This window comes from Coenobita brevimanus, chromosome 75 (assembly GCF_032717465.1).
Source record: "Coenobita brevimanus isolate Jiangsu-jjx chromosome 75, ASM3271746v2, whole genome shotgun sequence".
NCBI classification, from domain to species: domain Eukaryota; kingdom Metazoa; phylum Arthropoda; class Malacostraca; order Decapoda; family Coenobitidae; genus Coenobita; species Coenobita brevimanus.
The window spans coordinates 17,766,249-17,792,875 of record NC_137028.1 but is presented as its reverse complement, the minus strand read 5'-3'; the positions used below and the strand labels follow the sequence as shown (position 1 = coordinate 17,792,875).

Below are 26,627 nucleotides of genomic sequence, written 5' to 3'. Positions count from 1 at the left end.
TATATATATATATTATATTAGTATTTTCTGATGTTTTAAATTTTGTCCCCCCTAATTCAGCATATTGAAGTACCCCCTCCACCCCGTTTTCTATAGACGGAATTTGATTTGGGCAAGACAAAGTTACGACAGGGACAAACACTCCCTCTTTTTTTTTATGATAACGGTTGGAGTCTTTTGTGTGTGTGTGTGTATGTGTGTTAATTATGGGGTGTTGTGAGGATGTCGTCGTTCGTCTTATTTTTGGCTGGGTGCGGGATCTTTATTATTATCGTTTTCATCATTACCAGCATTATCATTATTATTATCTTTATTCTTGAAATCATCATTATCGTCATTATCCTCTTCATCATCATCATCCTTTTCCTCCGTCCCCTTATCATCATCATCATCATCATCATCCAGTTTGTCTGTCCTCTTTCATCTACTGTAGTGCTCCAAATCATCATCGTCATTCCAACCCTATTTTTCTTTATTACGTTGGGCAGAGGGATCCCGAAACAGAAAAAGGAAAAAAAGAAAAGCAGAATTATATAGAGTTCCATCATCCCGAGGGCTATATTCATTCCTCCTCCTCCTCCTCATCATCATCATCATCATCATCATCATCATCATCATGGCAGTTTTAGGTCACGTTAAAGTTAAAAGATTAAGGTATCATGCTCCGTTTTTATGCCAGAATCCCAGCAGTCTCTCTCTCTCTGTGCTTTTGAAAAACCATACTCTTATAGTCCTGGATATGCCCTTGCATGGAATGTTTTCCTCTCCTTTTGTAATGCTGTGTTTTTAAGGCGACTTCTCGTCGTAAAAACACGAGCACTGGAACGGGGTCCTTTTACTAGACCGGATGTAATGCACTAACAAAGGAACAGGGCATAAAAAGAGACAGTACACCGTATCACATCTATTGCTTAAGTTCTACTCATTATTTTGTACATACAACAATATTTGGCACATAATAGAACAGAGATACAACATTACACTCGTTCACATAGACTGATCCAATATATATTAATACGTGGCACAGGGCAGTCGTGGATATGCTTTACTGTTACTTAGATGGAATATCACTTCACTGTGGTTGTCAGTTTGGATTAATTATCATGTCACTGGTGGATAATAATAAATGGGGGAGTCTCACTTTGGTTCACTGTGGTCGGGAGTCTGTGGCGGAGATATTACTATAATAGAGGTAGGGTGCGGATGGCGACATTCGACACTGTCACCAAGTCGCGGGGGAACACTTCACTTCCCTTTCGGCTCACTCGCGCACCTACCGCTAGTTCCACAGAAAACTCCCCGTTTCCTTCCTGTAGAGGGGGACTGAGTTATTTAACACTTTGCACACGAATTTCTATGATACCCTGTTTAATATATCTTTTATTAGACGCTGCCACTGTGCCTTGGATCACTGTCACTGTATTCGGGGTCACTGTCACTGTTTTACCCTTGTTTCTTGGGTTGTTAAGTCACTGGTACTTACTGTCAGGGAGGCTCCCTTGGTTGGGGCCTCGACCTGAGGGGCGGCTCCTTCCTAGGGCCGCGCTGGTGGGGTGCAGGGAGGCCCTGTGGTCTGGGGGCCTCGACCTGATCGGGGGCCCTCGGGGCTAGGGCCGAACAGCCGGAGGATTCGGGCCTGCTTCCTCTGCTTCCTGGGAGTGAGGGAGCCTGGGTCTCCGTCGTCGTGGACTGCGGTGGAGGGCCTGGGCGTCCTGGGACTGCGGGTGGTCAGGGGGAGAGGCGCCATCAGGGCTGGGCTGCGGCAGCGTCTCCTGTAGGGCTCCGACAGGGCTAAGGAACTCCCGGGTGTGGGCGGTAGGTCCGCTATCGGGCCTTGCCACCACTCTAACGCCTCCTCTTGGCCAAGAAGCCTGGATGGCGACGAAGGGCTCCCCGAAGGGAAAGAGGCTAAAGGGAGACTCACGCTCTCCGTGGTTCCCTGAGTGTGTTCATAGGGCTGAGTTGGGGCTCTACTTCCCCTAGTGTGGACTTTGGCTGGCGCCGTGAACTTGCCCGGCGGGCGGGGGACACCTATGAGGTGATCGAGGTCGCCCTTTCGCCGAGGCAAGGTGCCGCCGACGTGGTGTTCCTCCCGCAGTAGGAGACAAGCCGGAGTGAGGGGCTCAAGAGCCGCACTCTCTCCAATACGGACAGATCCTACCGTCAGGGAATTCTCCACCCTGGTACGTGCCCCAGCCGAAGCTGAGTGTCTGCCCGTACGGGAAACGACTAACGGAGAAACGGGATCACCCGTCTGCTCCGGCGAGAGGCCGGCCCCGAGTCGCCGCTTCCGTAATTGGGTAGCGCTACACGTACGGTAGCAGGGTCTCTCTACCCTGGACCGTATTCTGGCTGTAGCCAAAGTACAACTGGAGAGGGATGCACACAGGCAACTCTCTCTCCTCAGCGTGTTAAGGCCGGAGCCTGGGGTCACCTTCCCCTTTACACACTCTGTCAGGCCGTAGCCTGTGTCTATTTCTCTTTCTCCCTTATGGCCGTAGCCTTGGGCCTCTTCCTGCCCTTGGGCCTCTTCCTGCCCTAGAGGGTGTAACAAGACCGTCAAGACGGTGTTACCTGGGACTGACCTCTTTTCAGTCCCACCCCTGGTCTGACGGTCACTACCCCGCCCGCACAGTAGTTCAGTTTGCCTGAACACCTGAGGTTGGGGCACTTGCGGGGAATAGGGGCTCAGGGTCGGGATGCCCCGATGACCCTCTTGCCCGAGGTCACTAACCTCACCGGTGTGTCCTCCTGGGGTTGTGGTGGGGTGGCGGCTCGGTGGTGGTGTGAGGGGTGGTGAGGTGGGAGGTCCTGTGGCGGGCACGGCGGGCATTTTACCTTTTCCCTCAGGTGCAGGTCTCATTCTCGTTCCCGGATTGTTTGTTGCAATGCCTGGATTTTTGGTCGTAAGCCCTTAGTATATACTCTCAGGTCGGGTTATTTATTTATTTGTCTATTTAAGGAAGATTGCCTGTTTGCTATTCAGTGTAAATTACAAGGCTCCCAACAAGTGATTCTGGGGAACGAGGTCACTGAAGTTCGGTTCAAGGGCAACTGCCCCCTGGACAGTTGACCCCCGGACAACAGCCTCCTGACAAATGCCCCCGTAGGAGAGGCGCCCTCCGGACTAATGCCCCCCGGACAATTGCCTCCGGTGAATATTACCCAATTGACTGTACAAATGGTCGCAAGTGTCTAACCAAACCAAACCTAACCTAACCTAATCTTTAGCGGGAGGCAGTTGTCTCTGGGGCGGTCGTCCTACTGGGGCGATTGTCCAGGAGGCAGTTGTCCTGGGGGCAGTTGTCCAGGGGTCAGCTGTCCTGATAAGAAGTAAATATGAGGTAGAAGAGAGTTGAGAGAAAGCCTATTATTTACATGCGCAAAAGTAGATGCAAATAAAATATCTACCACTACAACAAATACATGTGTGAAGTATGGAACTTTAGAAAACGTATTTTAAAACATTAAAAACTAGACATCGAATAGCCCAGTGCTGATTCAAAAGCAGTACTGGGCGAATACAATCTGATCTGATCTGACGTAATACCCTGATGGTCGTGGTTTTAGGTTCTTAGCCGAGTTACCCATGTATAATTATTTTCTATGGTGACTGGAGACTATAGAAAACGAGAGAAATGGGGAATATTCGATGATCGACTCATATTTTCGTTTTCCATCACTTCCCCTCCCCCCTCTGACTTCCTCATGGTTGACATTAAAATTTCTTCAACTGATGTATTTTCTGCCATCACAGGCCTCATTACTAATAAGGCATATGGGCCTGATGGAGTCCCTCCTGTTGTTCTCAAGAACTGTGCTGTGCTTACACCCTGCCTAGGCAAACTCTTTCGCCTTTGTCCGTCAACTTGTACCTTTCCTTCTCGCTGGAAGTTTCCTCTCATTCAGCCAGTCTCAATGAAGGGTGACCATTCTTAACCCTCTAACTATCGCCCAATTGCTTTAACATCCTGTATCTCAAAAGTTTTCGAGTCTGTTCTTAACAGAAAAATTTTAAAGCATCTTTCCTATCACAACCTTCTTTCTGATCGTCAGTATGGGTTCCGTCAGGGACGCTCCACAGGCGATCTACTTACCTACCTTTCAGACTCCTGGTCATCCTCCTTTCGGGACTTTAGCGAAAGCTTTGCAGTTGCATTTGACATCTCAAAGGCTTTCGATCGAGTCTGGCATAAATCTTTAATTTCCAAGCTGCCCTCTTACGGTTTCTATCCTTCTATCTGTGCCTTCATCTCTAGCTTCCTTTCTGGTCGTTCTGTAGCCGCTGTTGTAGACGGCCATCGTTCTTCTCCTAGATCTATTAACAGTGGTGTTCCTCAGGGCTCTGTCCTATCACCAACTCTCTTCCTTTTATTCATCAATGACCTTCTAACCTGTACATCTAACCCTATCCACTCATACGCTGATGACTCCACCCTTCACCTTTCCATTCGATTCCCGCAACGTCCATCTCAGCAGTTACTTCAACAGGCAAGGGATGAGGCTATGGCACACCTAATGTCTGACTTGGCTCGTATCTCTGACTTGGGCAAAAATAATCTGGTTGTTTTAAATGCATCAAAGACTCAGTTTTTGCACCTATCAACCCAACAAAATCTTCCACAGGTATACTCGCTAATGTTTAATAATATTCATCTTAATCCTGCATCATCGTTGAACATGCTTGGGGTTTCATTTACTCGGGACTTATCTTGGAAAGATCATATTACATCTCTTGTAAAATCTGCTTCCAAAGGATTGGGTGTGCTAAGCCAACTCCGTTCCTTCTTTACCCCTTTACAATTGTTGACTCTATACAGGGGTTTTATCCGCCCTTGTGTGGAGTACAAGTCTCATGTGCGGGGGGGCTCCCCACATACAGCTCTTCTCAATAGGGTGGAGTCAAAGGCTTTTCGCCTCATTAAGTCTCCTCCTCTTACTGACTCCCTTCAACCTCTCTCTCTTCGCCGCACTGTTGCATCTTTATCTCTTTTCTATCGCTGCTTCAATGGTCACTGCTCCTCTGAACTGTCTGCATGCATTCCTCCACCTCTACGACGGGCGTGTAGCACCCGTCTAGCAGCAAACTCTCATCCCTTTTCTGCCCAACTCTCTAATGCAAGAGTTAACCGTTACTCCCAGTCCTTCATTTATGCAACAGGTCAACTCTGGAACTGTCTCCCTCTGTCTGTATTTCCTGCGTCCTATGGTCTCCAGTCTTTCAAACGCAGTGTCCAGGCATCTCGAAATGAATGGATCTTGAATTCGGCTCTCTCTTGTATTTTGTTTTTTCTCTTGGAAGGAACAGTATGCGGGCTCGTTGCCTTTGGTTCTTTCTTCCTCGCATAAAAAAAAAAAAAAATGCATATTAAAAAACTAGAAGACCGAGGAACCTCGTCCTGCCTGTTAACGCAAACATTCTCTCTCTCTCTCTCTCTCTCTCTCTCTCTCTCTCTCTCTCTCTCTCTCTCTCCTTATTTTGTCGTGTTGCTGATTATGATGTTGATTTGTACCTAAGTTAGGTGACGCCTTCATTGTTCTCATTCCAGGTACGATGCAAATTTATCCAGTAAGTTACAGAGTGGTTCACACTACAAACGAATAACTCTCGCTGACTCCCGCGACTCACTCTTAACTGATTAAAATCGACTGGTTTTAGCTGACATATACCACAAGAGCTTTCCCGATCATCAAGATGTTAGTTAACTTAGTGGTGACGGTATTAAGTCTTTCGGGCTCTTTTATATCACTTCTTGAACTGAATATAATCACCTGGTGTTATTTGCGATGGAATATAGAGTTGTCTCAGTATGATGAGGTAAATTTTCATGTGATTACAGTACATGAAAAAATAGGTTTTAAAAACGTCGTATTTAGGTTATTGTGAAAGGCAAGACCTATGTGGTGAAAGGGTGTGTGACTGCAGGGCAACATGACTTACCTCCATCATCCTTAGTTTCCTCTCCACAGTTATCTTGGGGTTTAGTAGGGACGTTTGACTCTTATCAGTAGTTAATGAAACTGTGAATGCTGGGAATAAAACGAAGTGTGGATTTTCTGCATATACGAAGAGAAATCAGTTCGGTTCACAGCAGAACTACCTAAGTGCGGTTTCCCTGGCACCGAGTCTGACACGTTAAAAGGGGGAAAGATCAGCTACTTGTTTTACCTCCCCAAGGCTTCCTTGCACCACTATTCACCCCCCTGCCTCACTATGAAATGAAGATTTGTGTTTTATTTTTTGGCTGCCGGTGATTGAGAGCTGACAAGATCTTCGGTAAGGAAGCGCTATGATGGCAATCAGTGTAAGCTAGTACGACAAAATGAGCTTCCGGTAGGAAGTTTTGTGACAACGGATCTCTCTCTCTCTCTCTCTCTCTCTCTCTCTCTCTCTCTCTCTCTCTACATATATATTTATATATAATGACTTGAATAAACCTACAGTACATAAAAGATCCGGTTTCTGAAGTATGCTTTTAAATTATATGACAGAAACATTTGAAATACAGACTGGAAGTGAAATATGGATGCATGAATGAGTACACGGACCATACAGCGGTTTTAAGGATAATATTGGTTTTTAGGTATGTAGAGTGAATTATGGTTTTATAATTAGTTTAACCATGTAACAAGTTCCGGTATCACTATAGCAGTCAAATGGCGAAGCAGTTATAATTACAAGAAACAGAATATTAAGACACTGTCCGCGGAGTCTAAACAGTAGTTGAACAGGACAGAGCTGTCCTGGTACGTCAGGTGGCAGCAGTTTCCATTTTACTTACTAGCAAGACTTAGGTCCGTAACATAAGCCTTTGTGACACGTTTATGTGCTTCATTATTATATAGAGTTCTCATCATGCTCTTCAAAGCAGTTAACTCCCTCTGTCAGCACCAAACTTACCTGCACATGGTACATTACTCATTAAAAAATATCACGTACATTGGTATCGGTCAACTGTCCCCATGAGTCACCATGGAAGGGAACAACAAATTCCCCTTTAGCGGCCCCTTTTTTCCGTGATAGCAAAAGCGCCCTCTATTATTCATCTCATAGAATATATAGCTTTTCTGGCATTTCCTCTAACTTCTTCTCCGAGGAACACCATCTATTATGCCATTAACTCCTTTTCCAAGACCCTGCTTTATGGGACTGCCAACAACAACCCCTTTTCTGCATCCTTTTAGTTTCTCAATACTACGTGTAGTTCCAAGTCAAAAGTGGTTGTTGAGGTATGTGTGTAACGGACTTGCCTGTTCTCAAATTCCGAACTTTAATTTCTGTAATCACTTACTTGGCTACCTTTTCATGTAACTAACTGTAATTATCTTTATTGTTTATGTCTCTGCTAATTCTGCTGGCTGTCCACGTATCTTTGAACGCTTCACTACTAAGGTGCAACACTCGGTAATCTGACTTACGAGACTGTGAAACACCACGGTCTTTGGCCCTCCTTTCCAATCACAAATCTGACTGGTAAACAAACCCATGTATTTTCTGTCTTTAACGACCGAGAGCAGCTTACAGAGCAGGAGAAAGTTCCGATATACTTGCTCTTTATCCTACAGCTAATATTGACTTCTCCTCCACGGGGCTCCTCTGATCATTGTCTTAGCTCACTTTAGTTCTTTCACACTAACTTGGCCCAGATATAAGAGTTTTTGTAGCTTGGTTCATGTAGGTCAGCGGCTGAAAAAGACAATACTACAGCTCTACATCCATTCCATAGCACATCTTCTTTACTGGCATCATATTCTGATATTAATCAGTTGTTACAACTCATTATTCAGGCTGGAGAAATGGCAATGTTGACCAGGTTATTCTATAATTAATATATACCTGTAGGCTCAGGTTCAGATGAAAAGTGAACCCGGTGGATTTCTAACCTTTTTCCATAATAAGCAGACAGACAGGTGAGAGACAAAGAAACAAAAGAAGTCAGAAACATGCTCTTTTTCCTCATCCTCTTCCTGTACTTCACCCTGGTCAGGTTGGATTAAAAAGGCAGAATATTAGTATAGTTTTTATTTTGAAGCTTACGGACCAAATTCATAACATACACTTTCCAGTAAGAAAATATAACGTCACGATAGACCAATAGACTCGTTTCCTTTCCCTTGACCCGACTTTACTTGTGTTTTCTAATGGTAAATGGTAAAAATGAAGTTTATTTTTTTCTCTTTTCTTCCTTCTTCTACTCTCTCTCTCTCTCTCTCTTGACTGTCGGGAAAGAAAAACTGATCGCCTGTCTTCTCGGATGGTGAATACAAAAAATGAAACTGATTTTCTTTCTTGTTTTTTGACTGTCGGGAAAGAAAACTATCATTGGTCGCTGTGAACGTTGCCCTCTTTGCCATATCAACCTTAAGACCGGATTCACAGACAGACTTACGATCTTGTTCACCCGTCGTAAGATTCATTTATTCTCTTCTTTATTTATTAAATTTTGCAGGAAGAAGAAGGGATATGGGAGGATTCTACGCTGTCCATCCCTTGTTCTTCCTCTTCTAACTCAGACTCTGTTTCTTGGAGGATGAACGAGAGAGAAAACAAGACTATTTTTTTCCCCACTTCATCCTTCTTGTAGTAACTCAAATTTTGTTTTAGGGTAAAGAAAAAGGTACAGAAAAGATACATAACAGATACATGGCAAAATTTTATACTTTCCTTTTTCTTTTTCCCGCCAAATCAACCGGATCTTACGACAAATAAAGGAACGTGAATCTGTTTGTAAATCTAAGTCCTAATTTGTAACAAGTTCACCTTAGGACAATAGTAAAGCTTGAGATATGTTTTGCCATCCTTTATTCTCCTTTACTGTGAGTGAGAATTATTCCTATTAGCGTTATTTTTGCTTTCAGAAAAATAGTATTTTTAAGCCATCATTTATTTTCATTTACTGTGTGTGTGTGGGAATTACTGTTATTATTATTTTTATTTTTATCATTTTTTACTTCCAGAACCCCAACTGATAGTACGTTCTTCGGACTGACAGTAATAAGGTCAGTTTGTTTTTATTTTTTTCTTCGCGGCTTCAGTATCCTCTTCTATCCTCTTGTTATTCTTATTCTCCTTGTTCTTCTTCAGGTGACCTTATTTCTTTATTCACACACAGGAAGCATATAATTTACTGGAGACATTATTACTTTTATCACTTATTTAATTATTTGATGGCTTGGGAATTACTCACGTCAAACTTTAGGCTGCTGACCATCTCCTCCGCAGCCACCCTTCCCCTCCCCCCATAACCCCCCTCCCCCCTCCTTCACCTCTGAGCCGTATTCTCTTTGGCTTGAGTCTTCGTACCAACTCTTCCTTGGCGATTAATTTTGCTCAGTTCGTCATGATCTCCTCTTTCATATTATTGCGTATTGGTATCGATATTAAGACTGCATGATCAGCACACGAGTGGATGTTAAGCTGTAAGGTGCAGAATGAGTCGCCAAAGAGGAGGTGTTACGAAATCTAAAGCAACGAAAACCCGACCCTCTGTGTTCAGGAAGATGTCGTTCTCACCTGCCCTAGAGTTTCTTATTGATCTACTCATTATTTTTGGCAAGAGAGATGGAAAGATGAAGACAGAGGGTAGCCGGAGATCTTAAGGCTCTAAATTAACTCTTTGACTTTTTAATTACGAACTTCTTAATTTATTCCAAATGACCTCAGACGATTTTATTATGCTGAGAAAAAAACCTTCCAGTGATTATAGAAAAATGAAAAAAAAAAAAAAAGAATATAAAACGCAAAAATGGTCCGTGATAATAGTTCAGTCTTTCAAGAACAGTTTTAGAATCCTTTATAAATTGGACCCAAGAAATACTGCATAATTAATCTTGTGGTGCACTAAGAATATTAAATTATTTGGTCAGGGTACGTACCTCAAAAGACAGAATAATTATCTCATGGCACCCCAGATACAGCATATAATAATCTAAAGGTACCTCTGAAAATTTTCACTTTTTTTTTCCACGGTACCCCCAAAATGTTTAATAATTTTTGTGACCGTAATGTTTAACAATTTTCTTCAGAGCATCCCAGAAATACCGAATATACAGTATCTCAAAGTACACCCAAAAATCTGATAATTTTTTTAGGTATCCCAAAAATATTAATAATAAGAATACGGAAGAATTTACTCAAGATTCCCCTCAAAATTCTGAATAATATATCTCAAGGTCCCCCTCAGGATACTTATTAATTTACTCTAGGTCCCATTCAGAATACCGAATACTTCATTTCTATCCAGCTTCAAGACAGAGCCGAAAATACTAAATAACTTACTAAACAATTATCTCAAGGGTTATCCAGCTTCCCCAAGACTGAGAAGATGGAAGACTACGCCCACTTAGAGAGAAAGAATAAAAACTTGTGCTCTCTGTTCTAGAAATATTATTAATGTGTGATGAACAACATTTACTAGAACCAAAAATAGCGTTAGAATCTATGGAGGCGGTCGGGCAGTTAGAAATTGACTGTAAGAAGACTGACTGAGGAATATGACTTGATTTCTATTTTATTTTTTGTAGGCTTACTCCTGTTGCACTCGTCCCTTCGTTTGTATCTCTCTCTCTCTCTCTCTCTCTCCCCCCCCATATGCTTTAAATTATTATGCCTATATATTTTCATTTCATTATTAAACCTTTTTGTCTTTTTTTTTTTTTTTTTTTTTTAGTTTCCTAATTTTCCTAGTTCATTATGTCAATCACAATGATCTTATTCAGTTTAGGAGTAAAAATCTAGGACTGAAAGGAGTAAACGTGACTGAACACTGATGGGACAAGAGTCAGGGAACTAAGTATCATTCTAAGCTTTGCTGAACACATTGCAGAAAAATTTCACCTTCCAAGACACACCTTAGATCACTTAAGACTTAGGTGATGTTTGGCAAGTTTTTTACCTTCCAAGACGCACCTTAGTCCAGTTAAGATTTTGGTGATGGTTAGCAAGTTTTGGGTAATCATCTGACAAAACTGGGTAAATGGTTGACTCCCTGATTCTACCATGACAAGGGTCGAATGACAACAGGAGTGGCCAGTATGTTGTGAACTGTTCGGGAAAAGAGTTACCCTCGTCATTAAGCGTCCTAACGACAGTAGTTACCACGTTGCTACTGATATTGGCAAAAGTCTAACAGACCACTCCAGGAAAGTGATTCAGACTCACGATTGACGTAGATGTTAAGACTTAGTACGCTTTCTATCGTGAAAGATCCTGAACGATAAGACAGTATGACTCTATATCGTGAGAGATCTTCAATGTTAAAACTCTGCACAGCTTTCTATTATGAAAGATCCTCGACGTTAAGACTTATTACGGCTCTATATCGTGAAAGATCCTCAAGTGTAGCTCTACTTAATATAGTAAATGCTAATTTCATAACCATATTCATTATGTGACATGTACAAATACTTATGCCTTATCTTACACTGAATTCTACAAGAATCAGTCACATGAGTTTTTATGCAAAAAATTATGTATATGTAATGGAAAACATTTATGCTAAACATGAATATGAATGATATGATGCAGTTATTTACATATGTGGTTGATTAACATCTGTGAATGAGATGAATCATGAATGCAGGAGTGAGTTGCGAGGGATGACACATTTTAAGATGTTGACACATGTAAAATCTCTGGGAATAATTGACAGATCAGACAAAGAAGAATCTCCTGGGTTGTTGTTGAAGAAGTGATGGAAGACAGAGGCCTCCTCGCTTCCCAGACAACAACTACAAAGATATTCTCCTATAAAGTATAAAACCTATCTCCCCTCTCAGGGCTTAAGACTAATTCTGTACATCATATCCTAACCGCTCCCACAATGCTCCTAAAGCCAGGAGGATTGGCCTTTTTTCATGGAGTAAGCTTGAGCATCAATCATAATTTTTGCCATTCTGGGCTTTTAACAGGAAACCACTTCCCTCGTGGAAAGATAATAGTTTCTTACATCGTACGGTTAGTGAGCCACAAAATTTGTCATGTTACTTCTTAAGCCACAAGCAAAAGGCCCGAGACTCACAGACAAACTTGCAATTATTTCCCCATCGTATGTAGGAATGACAGAAGAACAAGGGGAATATTCAGCATGCATCTACCCTTCTCCTTCCTGTGAATACATATGAAGAAAGTGACGGGGCAATATTCTACATAAATCTTCCCTCGTCCTTCCTGTGAATACAAATCGTACAAGAGACGTGGAAGTATTCCGCATGCATCTTCCCTCGTCCTTCCTGCAAATACAAATTGAACAGGAGACATAGAAATATTATGCATGCATCATCTCCCGTCCTTCCTGTAAATACAAGTCTTCGTTACAAGAGGAAAGTAATCATCGGTTTGTCTGTGAATCAGAGCTTAGATGGTTTGTCCACTCGTCTCGACCAACCAGCGAGAAGAGGGGCTGTTCTCTGCATTTTGACATTTGGACGGCTGTTATGTGTCAGCACTCAGATCCATTGACCTACAGTGATCACAGCAACATTGTGGCTTCTCCCCCTTGACTGCTTTAATACTGATTTACGGAATAATACTGTAATACACTAATTCTTTAGCACCACTATGGCAAGCGCAGAAAAACAGAAAATTATGCAGTATTGCGATTTCCAGAACACTTGGCTTACTGTCCTGACAATAATGCCACTGGCTTAAATATTGGTCCATTCAGTGATGTTTCTCATTAAGGGATTGAGATTATAAATACTTACGATAATACAAATATAAAGAATGCCTCGACTAACATCAGCACATTATGCTCAACCAATGAATCTGTCCTTTTCTCTTTTTATAGAGATGCTATACATATAACATTATTCTGAAGAAGAGGCATGAAACCCAGTTACAAGTAGATGAACACTTGTCTTCTGGCTGCACAATGTGGCCGAGCCTTTTAGCTCGTGAGCAAAGCTTGAGAAAGAGGTTCCTTTACAGAGCACTACTGCCACTGGGAGTAATCTTTCTGTGCTAATTTCTGCTTCAGAACCTCATGTCTGATGGACACCCTTTCCCGCTGGGAAGGCCACCTGGAATAACAACAGACTGAGAATAGCTGCTCAAATGTTGCGACCGCCAGGAAGCCTCAGGTGCTAACTTATTCAGCTGGCAACCTGAGGTGCCCTTAGCCAGGGGCTTAGGCGTTTTCTGTCAAGGGATCCATTGTCATGGTCTTCTTGTATGGTAACTCTGGGTTCTCATCCCAGTCCTGAGGCCGCAGGTGGTGAGCTTTGAGGATGGGACGAGTGGAGGCAATCCACCTCTGTGGGAAAAAGTGAGGAAACATTGGGTTATTTACAGGATGTCAGAATGGATTCATTTCATTGATTAATACATTATGTACAAAACTGTTATTTATTATATGCATGGTTTGCATGTACTGGTGACAGCATACACATAAACTACTGAGCTTCTTCCTCGTAAAATTTAATTTCTAACTAGGTGAATTGCGGCTGCATTGTGGAAACCTTTAACTGATAAATAATTGTCTTCTTTGTTATCATAGCAGCATACTGAGCCTCAGCTTCTGGGCAGGCCGTGTGTTTTGACTGACAGTGCCGTACATTGTTCAGATGAACGAATAAATAATACCCACGTACAGAAACTGTGCTTATTGTGCAGATACAGAAGTGTTTGCTTGACCTGTACCCTTTTCAAGTGGGGTCAAATTGTTGCATTTTCACAGTGAACTAAAAATCAGTTTGCAAGCATAATTCGTCCAAGGTTAAGTTGGTGATACCTCTACCTTAATCAGACTGGATAATTAAGTTTAAGCTGAGAATGTCATCTCATAATCAAGCTGTCATGCAGTTACGTTCATCCAATTAACCGCTCCAGTCCGATGACGTACTTTGTATCATTCTCATCTCCAGCCAGTTATATTCAGCTTTGGAGACACTTTTAAAACAAGAGAAAATTAGATAAAGCCTTCATTAAACACCGTATTACAGACGCCTCCGTGAAAATGACTAAAATCTTCTGAAACATGGGAAAAATTGAAAGTAGATCCTTGATTTGAAGGTGTTAAAGCGTGTGTATGCAATGACTCGCCTCCCTACACGTGCCTGGGTAGTGCAGGTGTTAAGGCGTGTGTGATCAGTGACACTTCCCTACATGTGGCCGGATATTGCTGGTGTTAAGGCGTGTGTGTTTAGTGACTCACCTCCCTACATGTGCCCGGGTACTGCAGGAACTTGTAGACACTGTAGCCAGGGATCCAAAGCAGAGACCCGACTACCAGCAGCCACCCCATTGCCTGAGCCCAGCTGGGATAGACGTAGGTTTTGTTGTAGGTGAGGGGCTCCGTGAACACCATGGCAAAGATCACCATGCCCTGTGGAAGGAGAAGAGTGTAAATTCTGTCAGAGTTGAGAAGTATATAATCGCTGTAGCTCGAGGGATTTTTTTTTTTTTTTAATCAATATATCGTCAACATGAATCTCATTCCTGCCTGAAGATTTTTTTAACGTTAGACTGGTGATCCGAAGTAAGCTAAATCTATTACAGCAGCGCTGAGCGATACAGCCTTGACGTGTATCAGTATGGACAGTGGGTTTTAGTGACCCGAGTGGCGACTAGTCGTGTGTGGTAAGTAGAGAGCTGTTGAACCTTTGGAGACTTTAGGAGAAACAACCCAGTGTGCTAAGAAAAAAGAAAAGTAATTACAGTAGTAGTGAGTTAAAAAAAAATAATAATTACCACATACCATAGTAAGAATGGGGGTGATGTACTTCCAGCAGTACTTGAAGAATGGGTTGACGGTGCGGCCCAACATCATGGCAATGTTGTCGTAGAATCTGTCAGCACCGTACACCCAGCCGATCACCAGGCACTCACAGAAGCAGATGGTCAGGAGGATAATGCCACTCGCGGAATAAGAGTCAAAGATTTGGAACACGTACATTCCTCCCTGTAAGACGCGGATTGTTTTAGGTGCATATAAGTTTGACTGGTTGCTTAAGTTGTGTGTGATATATTTTGTCAAGGGTGTTAACCTCATAAATATAAACACACACACACACACACACACACACACACACACACACACACACACACACACACACACACACACACACACACACACACACACACACACACACACACACACACTCTCTCTCTCTCTCTCAACATAACCGAATTCCTCACCTGCAAAACCATAGTGCTTCCAATAGCCAGATCTACAAGACATACAACCCCCACCAGGATCTCCCTCCGGCGGCCCACCCTCAGGAAGTCAGGGAACAGGTCAACAATAGCTGTCACCACACTCTCTACCTGCAGGGGGCACAGAAATAGGACACTGTTAGCTCATTTCATTTTAGGCTGAGCGGCTCCACATCACTGTTATACAAACGTCCCTCAGCTCCCTCCATTCCCTCTGAAGGAAGATGATAGACTGCAGGGGAACGTCATCTTCAGCCAGCAGTCCACCGGGTTCATGTTTCAGATGAGCTTGGGATCACAACAGCAAGAACATTTACTTTAGGACAGACACTGCACCCTCTGCCTGTAGGGGGTACAAAAGTACTACTTGGTTCATCCCCTGATTTTAATACATGATTCTTAGGGGTACCTGTGGAAGGGAGAAGGTTGAGGCAGGGTTTTTTAGGTGCATACTGTTTGGATTTCTTTCAGTTGAACGCATATTTGCAACAGTGACCGGAATCCTCTGATGTTAGCCAGAGTGAAATACATTAGTGCAACTGTTTCAAATAGGCAACAGTCATATTATGTATATATGCTATTAAATGATGTAAGTTTAGGAGATAACTTCCAGAGAAATGAAGGACAAAACTTTGGGAAGGAATAACATGCAGATTTCTTCTTACAGTGAGGTACCGGTGCTTTCAATAATCCATATACACGTTTGGGGTTCTCATCTAGAAGTGAGATTTGAACCCCTTCAATTTGCTTGAATATTGTTTGTTAACTTGGCGGATCCTACTCTGTTTTGGCACGGTATAGAGACTGTGTAAAGGACTAGTGACTGCAAGTGTACTGGTAGAGACGAATATTCAACTGTTATTCCACTGCGTCTACCTTACATTGAAGGCATGCCCATTATTTTCCTTCCTGATGCATCATCTCAAAGAGAATGCATCATGTCAAGGAAACTCATCTGTGGGCAGGGAAACATACCGAGCCTCTCTCAGCTTAGGAAGATTACCAGAGAGAGAGAGAGAGATGTATGTGACGAATGTTTTGCTCCCAAGTGTACATACTGGGGTTTGTACGAACCTGAACAAACTGTGAGTCCAACCCCACCATCAGGATCATGCAGAAGAAGAGGGCCGACCAAAGGGGAGCGAGGGGCATTGAGGCCATGGCCTTGGGGTAGGCGATAAAGGCAAGCCCAGGACCTGTGGGAAAGTAGAAGAAGAAGGACTAAAGTAATGCATATCAACTACACAAGTAATTGAGGTCGACATTTAACTTTTGCTAAGTCCCAGTTCTCCTCTGCAATAAAACACGGTCTGTTTTTGAGATTTCATTCAGGGTTTTGCATCACACAAGCTTACACCATATCCTGAGAGTGTTTACCAGATAACATACATAATAATGGTAACAAGGATGGCCTAGAAGGCTTGATACCCACCAGCCTCTGCAACCTTCTCCATGGGCAGCTCCAACTGGTAACTCATGAAGCCAAGGATGCTGAATATGCCAAAGCCAGCAAAGAGTGAAGTGCAAGAGTTACACACACACAGTATGGCGCACTGCTTGAAGAAGTTGTTGTTGAATTTGTTGTAGGAGCCGAGGGCGATCATGCCACCGAGAGCGACTGCGTAGGAGTAGAACACCTGGGTGCCAGCATCGTTCCACACCTGTGAAGATAAAAACAACGTAGTACTACCAGCCCTGAGGCTTAGCGACGTGTGGACAAGACATCCACATGCCATATGCCCAGTGTTTCAGTACTGTATGACATATTTCACTGTCCCATATTGAGCTTCGATAAATCAAGACCAAGATGACAAAACAAAGTAATGCTTTATACTTTGCCAGAGGCCTTCAGCCATGAGGACTCATCATGAAGTCATCATTCAGTGCTTTATCATAGCACGGCAGCTAGTCCTTAGCTGTAGCCCCACCCTCCCTACTCCTACACTCAGTAAATCCTAACCAACATTTCTAACCTCATTGCTATTCTGTATCCGTTCATATTAATTGAATTCATGCACTAGCATGCACATCATCTGCCAGTGCACTGTATCAAAGTCGCCAGTACAACACTTTATAATGACATCAGATTCAAAGCATTACATTAGTAAAGTCATCACATTACAAAACTCTGCTGCATCCAATTACCATAATCAATTGCAAATCATCATTATTATCATCACCACCATCATCAACATCATCACCACCATCAAATCATATCATTATCATAATCATAATAATAATCATAAACTAAAGTCAATGGTCATCATATCAGCCACGATGCCGGGCCTGCTCAATCACTGAAAATTGCGGCAGAGCACCCTGGCTCCCCCGAGTATCTCAGCTGCCAGTTAAGGACTAGGTGCGGGTAGGACCAGAACAAGTTGAGGTCTGACCATCTTTCGCGGGAAAGACGACTGTCTGCAAATTGCTATTAGTTGGTGACTAGTGCCACGAGATGTCAGTCAGCAAATGCTCTTAACTGAATTATTCAAGTTTGGCATTTGATGTGTACCAGGGATGACATCGCATTGGGTATAACAACCGATTCTCGTGACACTCCGTCCCTCATGCCGCGTAACTGTTTTGTCACTCTCCCCCCGTCGACCAAGAAATGAAACGTACATTTGCGACCTGAACAATGCATTATGTATGATCTGAATAATACCTAAGAGATCTGGCCGGCGTTGAGCGGCTCAGGAGGCCGGGCTTGGTGGCCTTTAAATCGTCGCGCTGTGGGAACAAGGATGCCCAAGCCGCTCGAGCAGCGTCACACACAGATATCATCACATGGCATAAATTTGATATTAGTAGAATGCAACAAACATCTGAGAAACAAAGGTGTTGGGGAGGAGACTGGTGGCCGAGCAATTACACACAATGTTACCTGGTGTCAGATGAACGAGGACCAAGATGCACAGCCCGCAGCCGCGACCCTTTACTGCATTGGCCCTGAAAACACTGGTTATTACCTGATAATCGAGGACTTTCTCCCATTTAGGCTCGAGGTAGAACCGAATACCCTCTGCGGCTCCTGGCAGCGTCGCCCCACGGACCAGGAGTGCCGTTAGCATCACATACGGGAAAGTGGCTGTAAAGATGTCTCTTTAGTACAGCATCATCATCAAATCAAATCACTTCTGAAAGACAATGCTGGTTAATCAAGAGCGCCGGTCACTCTCGTCGGGGATGGGGAGGGCGTTGTTTGCGAGTAAATGGCAATTATTTCACATATGCCAAATATTGCAAACGGGGAGGAAGTGATTATCTGTTGATGATGGTCGCGTAATGCTCGAGCAAAGTGGACACCCAGGCCCGATACATACCTGTGAAATACATGATCTTGCCCGTCACTTTCACGCCCTTCCAGATGGCGAAGTACGTGCACACCCAAGAGAATACCAGACAGCCGAACAGGGGCCACACCATTGCTCCCATCACGTCCACGCCGTCTGTGATTTGTAGGACTCGGTTGCTGCGGGGAGATCATCATCATCATCATCCTGACCTCTTTTCCCACCAAAGGATAGGGTGAGTTAGGGTCCACAGAGCAAGAAGTAGCCTGACAGTGCGAGAACTGTACTCTTTTCATCTTAAATTGGTCCAGATTTTCCTTTTTTTTTTTTTTTTTTTTTAATAGATATATTCGCGTACCTCAGTAGCAGAATACAATGCTATGGCTTTGCATCCTATTCATAGCAATTTCATAGCATTTTTTTGTGACTATCATATATTTTAGCGTTCATATTATGCAACAACTCAGCATTGAGGTTGAGAAAATTTTAGACCAACTTAGTGTGAATAGCCTATCAAAAGCTTGTTAAGAGAGAGAGATGTTGAACAGGACTCCAGATGGCACTAGGAGGCTTCGTACCATCTCTTCTTTGGCGACTTATTTTTTTTATGCAAGGAAGAAGAAAGGTCAGGAGCCCGCAAATTGTTCTGTCCATGAAAAAAGGATAACAAGATAGCAGAAAACCAAATTCAAGATCCGTTCATTTACCATATTACTCTTTGACATTCTCTAGTGTTTATCTGCATCGTTTTAATGTTGACGTGGTTTGCATAAATAATCTTAATAGAAGATATTGAGATCTGTTTTGCAGAATAAATCGCCAAGGAAGAAGTGGTACGAAAGCTCAGAAGAAACTCGCGATGAAAAAGTTGCGAGGTCTATGCCATACACTATTTTTTATCAGTACTGTTATTCTTCTAACCCAAATTTCGTACATTCGTCTTTTTTTCCTAGCTCAGTTTCTCATTATTTTTTATCCTTACTCAGAATCCATATCATTATTATCCCAATCTAATCTTTAATTGTTTATCATCATCCAAGCTAAGATTTTCCTCTAGTAAATATCATCATCATCATCATCATCTTCACATTCTTTATCATTTTCATTATTATCATACCATCATCATCAGTATTATCAACATCACCTTGTTAGGGCGCCTGGTGGTCTAGTAGTTCGCATGCCTCAATCTGAATGGACATGAAATCGAACCCACAAGCCGATAAGAACTTTTCGATTCTGTAATGCCATCAAGGGAGTTAAGCTGATCCTCTACCATATATTGTACTGAGAGAGAGAGAGAGAGAGAGAGAGAGAGGTGGCGGTACTCACTCCCAGAACTCCACCACAGAGTCCTTCGGCGTGATGTTATTGGCCTTGAGCTCCTGAATCAGCGTGTGGTTGGTATTGCCTCCGAAGGACACGCAGGCATCAGTGTTCCACCTTCAGGAGAACAGGGTAGAATTTCATGTATTAGTAGTAGCAGTAGCAGTGTAGTAGTAATAGTTGTGGTGGTGGTGGTAGTGGTGGTGGTGGTGGTGGTGGTGGTATTTTTATGCAAGGAAGAAGGAAGGAGGTGTTATTATTATTATTATTATTATTATTATTATTATTATTATTGTTATTATTATTATTATTATTATTATTATTATTATTATCATCATCATCGTCATCATCACTATCATCATTATTAATATTATTTGTATCAGCAATAAAAGTAGTAGTAGCAGTAGTAGTAGTAGTAGTAGTAGTCGTTGCAGCAGCAGTGCTATAGACTTCAGAAAGGCGTAATTCAGACCCAAGCATAGGAATTTCACTAAACACGAAGAAACATCAACACAATGCCTCGCCACCCCAACTCACCAATTACCGCAGGTGGACCAGGGCAGCTCGGCTTGGAAGGACAAGATGAAGTAGTACAATGCCCAGGCGATGATTACAATGTAGTACACGTTGAGCCAGTTGCACACCACGATAGCCGCACATCCAATACCTGAGGGAAGCAGGATACGTGGATTTTTATTTTTATTTTACTTATATTCTGACCCATTTTCTGTTTGGCGTTTCATCGGTGTAATTTTAATGACCCGGGAATAAATTATGCTCATCCATATCATACATTTAACCCACCTTGGAACAGTGGGCACATGAGAGCAGATTATGCTCATCCCTAATTTCAACGAGTCTACTGTAAGTAGATTATGCTCATCCTTATTTTTAAAGACTGAGTAAAATAAATACTGCTCACCCGCACCATACAATATACCCACCTTGGAACAGCGGACACATCTTCCAGACCGAGATGCCACCCTCGCTCATGAATTGGCCGATGCCCACCTCCAGGAAGAACATAGGCATACCCCCCAGCAGGGCACACACGCAGTACGGGATCAAGAAGGCGCCTGGGGAGAAGAAAGAAAAAATAATGAGATAAGACACTTTAAGCTGGGAAAATGATGAGCCTGCGTGGTGAAGAGTTATGACAGTTTGGTTTGTGAGTTTTCCAGTGTGATGAGAGTGAAGTTAGAGAGTGAAAGTATGAGAGTGCATGCGGTGGACGAGTATGATGGTGTAATGAATGTGGAAGTGGAGGAGAGGGAAGGGATGAGTTAGCGAGGAAGTGTGCATGGGCGACAGGACATGCAGATGACTTTCGTGTTTGGGTCGACGGAGAGGGTGCGTACCACATTACGTATTGATCAGCACTTGTTGGTGAGGGAGGCCGACGTGGTGTGGGACCCGACCTTGGTGTAACTGGCAGAGGGAGGAGGAACTGGGGAGGACAGAGGGGGAGAGAGAGAAGGATGGAGGAGAGAAGAGGAAATGGAGAGGACAGAGAGGGACATGGAGAAGGAAGGAGGAGAGGAGAGGAAATAGAGAGGAAAGAGGAGAAGGAGGAGGAGGAGAAGAAGAAGAAGGAGGAGGAGGAGGAGAGACGAGGAAATTGAGATGACAGGAGAAAGAGGAGAAGCAGGAGGAGAGAAAAAAATGGCCGGGGGAGAAAAAGGGGAGATAAATAAATATGGATAGGGGATGGAGGGATACAAGGAGGAAAAGAAAATGAATCGAGGAGAAGGAAGAAAGAAAAGACATCGGGAAAAAATGGGTAAAGAGAACGATAAAGGGTGTGTGGAGAAGAGAACAATGAAGGCAGATGGTGTGGGCACTAGAGACAGAGGTGTACTGACTGCTGCCTTTAGACGAGACCGGCCAGGTGTTCTTTAACCTTGGCAGATGATTTTAAAGCTAAGAGAATAGTTCGCAATTCCTGTTAAGTGTACTGACGAGGACATGAGGGATACAAATATTGTGTGGTTGCGTCACTTTTGTACTCTACATCCTTGCTGCCTTCCGACGTCATTACTCAGCTTAAGGGAGACCGAGTGATAGATCAGTATGCTGTAGCCCCAGGTTCATCAGTAACGTGAATCCAGTGGGCCGTTGGCCAAAGTTGCCCCTCATTACGGTTCACTATCCTCATTTCGGGGGATAGGGAGGGAGTTGAGGAGTGTTTGTATAACCAGACAGTGGAGTCATCCTGTTAAATCCGTGTCATCACGTGAAGGCTTCCCTTCCCAGTGCCATCACTTGTAGATAAGGCAGAACAGAATAATTCTACCTGCCTACTCAGTATAGGCCTATAATTAGTTTACCACGGCACTCGTCCATGAAAATGTTTGCATCTTAGAACGTAATTGTATAATAAAAAATTGTAAACAAAGATCATGTCGCTGGCACGTTAAGGACCACTTAAGGTCGTGTGCCAGCTGCCATGGTGGCCTCAGGGCGTCGAAGGGAAGGAGATGTGCGTCAGTGTCGTAGGGAAAGAGATGTGCGTCAGTGTCGTAGGGAAGGAGATGTGCGTCAGAGCGTCGTCGGGAAGGAGGTGTGCTTCAGAGCGTCTGTATATACTTGGGTTGGGAGGTGCGTGTCAGATCGTCGTAGGGGAGGAGGTGTGCGTCAGAGGGAAGACTGGCCACGCACTCATACCCATATTGATCCTAGCCCGGGGGACCTACTGTATACCGAGGCCTGAGTGTCGATGGGAAAGTAGGACATCCCCACACGCGTGACCTCACTATGACCACCAGCCTCTGGGTACATACTGTATATAAGTGATGCTGCAGTATGTTGGTCCTCCTGAGTCAACATTTCCTTTTTTAATCAAACTTGGCCTAAGATTGTCTGTCATCTCTATCTTTAATTTCGAGTAGTGGCAGTAGATTAACATTAGAATATGATGCTAGTCACAAAGAAGTACCATGGGAAGATATAGAGCCGTGGTGTTGTCTTATTCCACTGTCGAGCTATGTACAGTAAGCTACAAGAGGACGAAAGTTTGTGCCAAAGTAGTGTAAATAGGATATAGTAGGGATTTCATCATTATCCTTCTCATCATCATCATTATCTAAACCCTACTTATCAAGGAGGTAGAGGTCGTTGAGACGATGTAGACAATGATGACGATAATGATAATGAAGACGATGATAAAGATGATGATTACAATGATATGGTGGAGAGATGTTGATGATAACGACAAGGACAGCGACGATGATTGTGATTAGCCGCAGGTGTTGGTGGTGGTGGTGGAGGGAGAGAGAGAGAGAGAGTGAGAGGGACGGAGAGGGAGAGGGTGTTGGGGGGCAGCGGTGCACCTTTTAACACCAGCAGGGACCAACGCTGCTCTGATTGGCGGTGATAGGCTGTTTCCTGATGCCATGAGGGCACTTCAAATAATAACCTCTGCCTGTTGTTCTAGGAGAGTTTGTTCGGCTCCGGGCTGTTGCTCCCCTGCGATAGTTTGCTTTGGCGTGGGTTTTCTTGGTACTTCCTCCGCCTGCTGTTCTCGTAAGATATTTTTATTTTTCTTGGCCCCGTATCTGTCGACAGTTATTTTTCTTGGTACTTCCTCTGCCTTTTGTCCTCCCAAGATGTTTTGTTTGACTTAGCTTTTTATCATCTATGGATTCTTTGTATTCTCAGCACTTCCGCCTATATGTATGGACTGTGTGTTTGCTTAGCTGCGTGGCCTAAATCAACAGATGGAATTTTAGTTTGGCGTGGCGTAAATTTATGAACTATATTTTTTGGCTGGGTGCGTGACATAACTCTATGGATATTCTGTGTTGGCTCTATACAGCATTTCGTTCGGCCGTATTTTTGCCTAACTTTATGTGGTAAATCAGTGAACCGTATTTCTGTTTCGCCCCGTATCACATTGTGGATCGTGTTATTATTATTATTATTATTATTATTATTATTATTATTTAGCTCTACCACATGAATCTTTAGACTAAATAAGAGTAAAAGGGGTCATCGCACCGAAAGTGTTAACGTTTAGTCCTTCTTGAGCTGAAGAAAATCGTCCTGTCGTAACAAGGATAAAAATAAACCCAAAATTCTGAATGGATAAAGAAAGAAGTGTTCCGCGCCTGTGTTGCTTACAGTAGGAAAGGTAGTTGAGTTATAATAGCTTAAAAAAAAGACATATGCGTATTAACTTCATACAAGCTTGGCAAGAGTAACAGTTTAGGTGCAGAGTGCGTTAACATGGAAAAAGCTTATACGGTAATTATGTGGTTGCAGTTCTCTATGCTGATTAGATAGACACTTGGCTTTAACTTAGCTCTTCTGTGCAATAACCCCAGTTAATCTCAACTTGTTTTATCCCAGTTAGAGCGTGAGAGACTTAAAAAGAATTTGGAAGGTAGGACTTTATTCAGGTATTTTATTATGCTTACTGAAATTAAAGTATCAGGGCTGCAGCGTGGTAGCGAAGGTGCAAGCAGGCGCCACTCCACCCTACCCCACCTGGCAGCGGGTGGGGCGGGGCGGGGCAGGCAGACAACAACGAAGGGCAATTGAGACTGTTGCTGCTGTGCTTTCCATTGCGTCCGTGGCCGTGTCCTTGAGGCCCTAGCACCACGGCCCTACCACCACCACTCACACCTCTGGCAATGACACGTTAACCATCGCATCCGTTGTGTTTATGTATACCGTGTTCCTCTAACTTGCTTTATTTGGAAGGGGGGACTTGTGCAACCTCCCAGTCTTTGGTTCTGGAAAATATACTGCCATGGAGGAGGTGGTAGGGAGCCTGCTAACCTCTCAAAAAGCGGTCCTAGTCCTATAATGCCTTTTTGAATAGGGGTCTGAGGCTAGGTTACATCACACCAGAAGATTTTAAAGTGTCACCAGCCCACCCCTCTGATGACATCACGCTTTCGACATATTTTCAGCCATCTCTTTGGACCCATGCGGCAAGACACTCGGCTCTTGCGTAACTGCCTTAAATCAGTAGACCGGCTGTGTGTAACTCTGCTACAAGGTGAATATTGCCCTTACTGGTGAATATTGCTCAAACAGGTAAATATTGGCCTTCGTGGTGCTGGTGTCGGTGTGCACATTGATCGTGGTGTAGATGGCAGCACCGGCACCTGTGGACGCCGTCACGCCTTTCCCTCCTCTCAACACCCACCCACCACCCTACACCTTAAATTTACACCCTCGCCACCAACCATCTTGCCAAGACCCACCCACCAACCACCCTAAACCTTCACCATCAGCCATCTTACACCAACACCCACCCACCACCCTACACCTTAAATTTACACCTTCACCACCAGCCATCTTACACCAACACCCACCCACCCACCACCCTACATCTTAAATTTACACCTTCGCCACCAAGAGACACCCACTGTTATGGTTAGCGCTGGACATTTTTTATTCTTTTTACGAGAGAGAGAGACAGACAGACAGACAGACAGACAGACAGACAGAAGACAGATGAATAATTAATCTGTGTATCTGATTCTTGTTGCCACCAGACGATTTAACCCTCTCATGGTGGGGACAACTCTTAATTTACTATTCCGGCGAAGACCAAGGGATTAGGTTTAACTGAGTGTGAATCTTGAAAACCTGAGGGTGTAAATGAACTTATGACCGACCGCCTTCTTGCACTGAGGACAGAATTTACCTTTAATCCCTCTTGCCGTTAACCCCTTCAATAGTATCCCATTTTTTCGTATTTCATTCTGACAGACTATTTTGTTCAGCATTTTGCCATCCTTCTTGTTCTTGTTGTACACACCAGTCCTTAGTTACGGAGAAGAATTGACGTAAGTTATTTAGTGAACTTCAGGCAGGAAAGGTATATCAGCTGAGAGAGAGAGAGAGAGAGAGAGAGAGAGAGAGAGCATCCCCGCCTCATGCAAGGGTCGGCCGGCTTGGCGTGACGTCATGGAAACTTCCTCTGTCGAGTTGCCGGTCCTCCCCTCGGCCAATCAGCAGCCAGCACGCCCCCCGCCTCCACCGCCTCCCAATCATTGCCCGGGAAAACCATGCACGCCGTCTGTCTCACATTGCGCGCCGGATTTAAATTTTTATGCACGCCGACATTCAAATACACATTGCACGTCAGTTTTGAATTTTTTTCCTCTTAGCCTCTGCAGTGCGAGATGGTTTTCCGGTTCACTAATATCGTCTTGCCGTAGTGGAAATGGAGTACTGAATGCCGGGGAACACTGTGCTCTTTCCGCCACCCTGCGCATGCGACTTTATCTAATGCATCTTCGATTACTTTGTTGGTAGTAGAAAATAAGATGTAAATAGGCGAGCGCATGGCAAAAATTAAATAGAAATGACCTGTTGAAGCGAATGGGGATATGGTAGAGGCTTCTGGTGACTGGTTCCTTTACTGCGAGAGGATCTTTCTGAGTTGGGCATTTTTAGTTAGCCAGAAGGAAACCTCGAGAAGTGATAAGCTTAGAGAGTCTCCATGAGAACCAGGAGTATGATTGTGTGTGTGTGTGTGTGTGTGTGTGTGTGTGTGTGTGTGTGTGTGTGTGTGTGCTTGGTAGGTTTAAGCAATTTTAGTTAGAAAGTGGCTTTGCATGTCTGCCCTGCTCCTGCGCCCTCTTATTAACGTCTTCGGAAGGATTACGGCTTGTTGCTCCTGACATCTGACTGACAGTGACAGCTGACATTAGAGAGAGAGTTGAATGTTGCAGGATGTAGCTGGAAAATGAGCTGTAGAAACCCGCCACCACCATCATCATCATCAGAGAGAGAGAGAGAGAATGAGAGAATTTATCAGTATTAAATTTTCACTCATCATGTCTTTCCATTAAATTAAATTTTAGCGGCACCTTTTGACATGTTCAAGATATGTTCAGTGG

General features: G+C 43.6%; 1 protein-coding gene across 1 annotated transcript in view; it reads right to left on the bottom strand.

Moving 5' to 3' along the window:
• Nucleotides 1-8,008: 8,008 nt before the first annotated feature.
• The window catches only part of LOC145407988 (sodium- and chloride-dependent creatine transporter 1-like), a 29,986-nt gene continuing 11,367 nt past the window's right edge, over nucleotides 8,009-26,627 (bottom strand). Inside the window, exons 2-12 of the mRNA XM_080278791.1 lie at nucleotides 20,715-20,846; nucleotides 20,308-20,437; nucleotides 19,777-19,887; nucleotides 18,478-18,626; nucleotides 18,124-18,242; nucleotides 16,587-16,815; nucleotides 16,229-16,350; nucleotides 15,137-15,265; nucleotides 14,697-14,900; nucleotides 14,154-14,324; nucleotides 8,009-13,253 (exon numbers count right to left, since the gene is read on the bottom strand). Of these exons, the coding sequence (XP_080134917.1) occupies nucleotides 13,128-13,253; nucleotides 14,154-14,324; nucleotides 14,697-14,900; nucleotides 15,137-15,265; nucleotides 16,229-16,350; nucleotides 16,587-16,815; nucleotides 18,124-18,242; nucleotides 18,478-18,626; nucleotides 19,777-19,887; nucleotides 20,308-20,437; nucleotides 20,715-20,846 (1,622 nt within the window). The 3' untranslated portion in view covers nucleotides 8,009-13,127. The remainder of the gene's footprint in view (nucleotides 13,254-14,153; nucleotides 14,325-14,696; nucleotides 14,901-15,136; nucleotides 15,266-16,228; nucleotides 16,351-16,586; nucleotides 16,816-18,123; nucleotides 18,243-18,477; nucleotides 18,627-19,776; nucleotides 19,888-20,307; nucleotides 20,438-20,714; nucleotides 20,847-26,627) is intronic.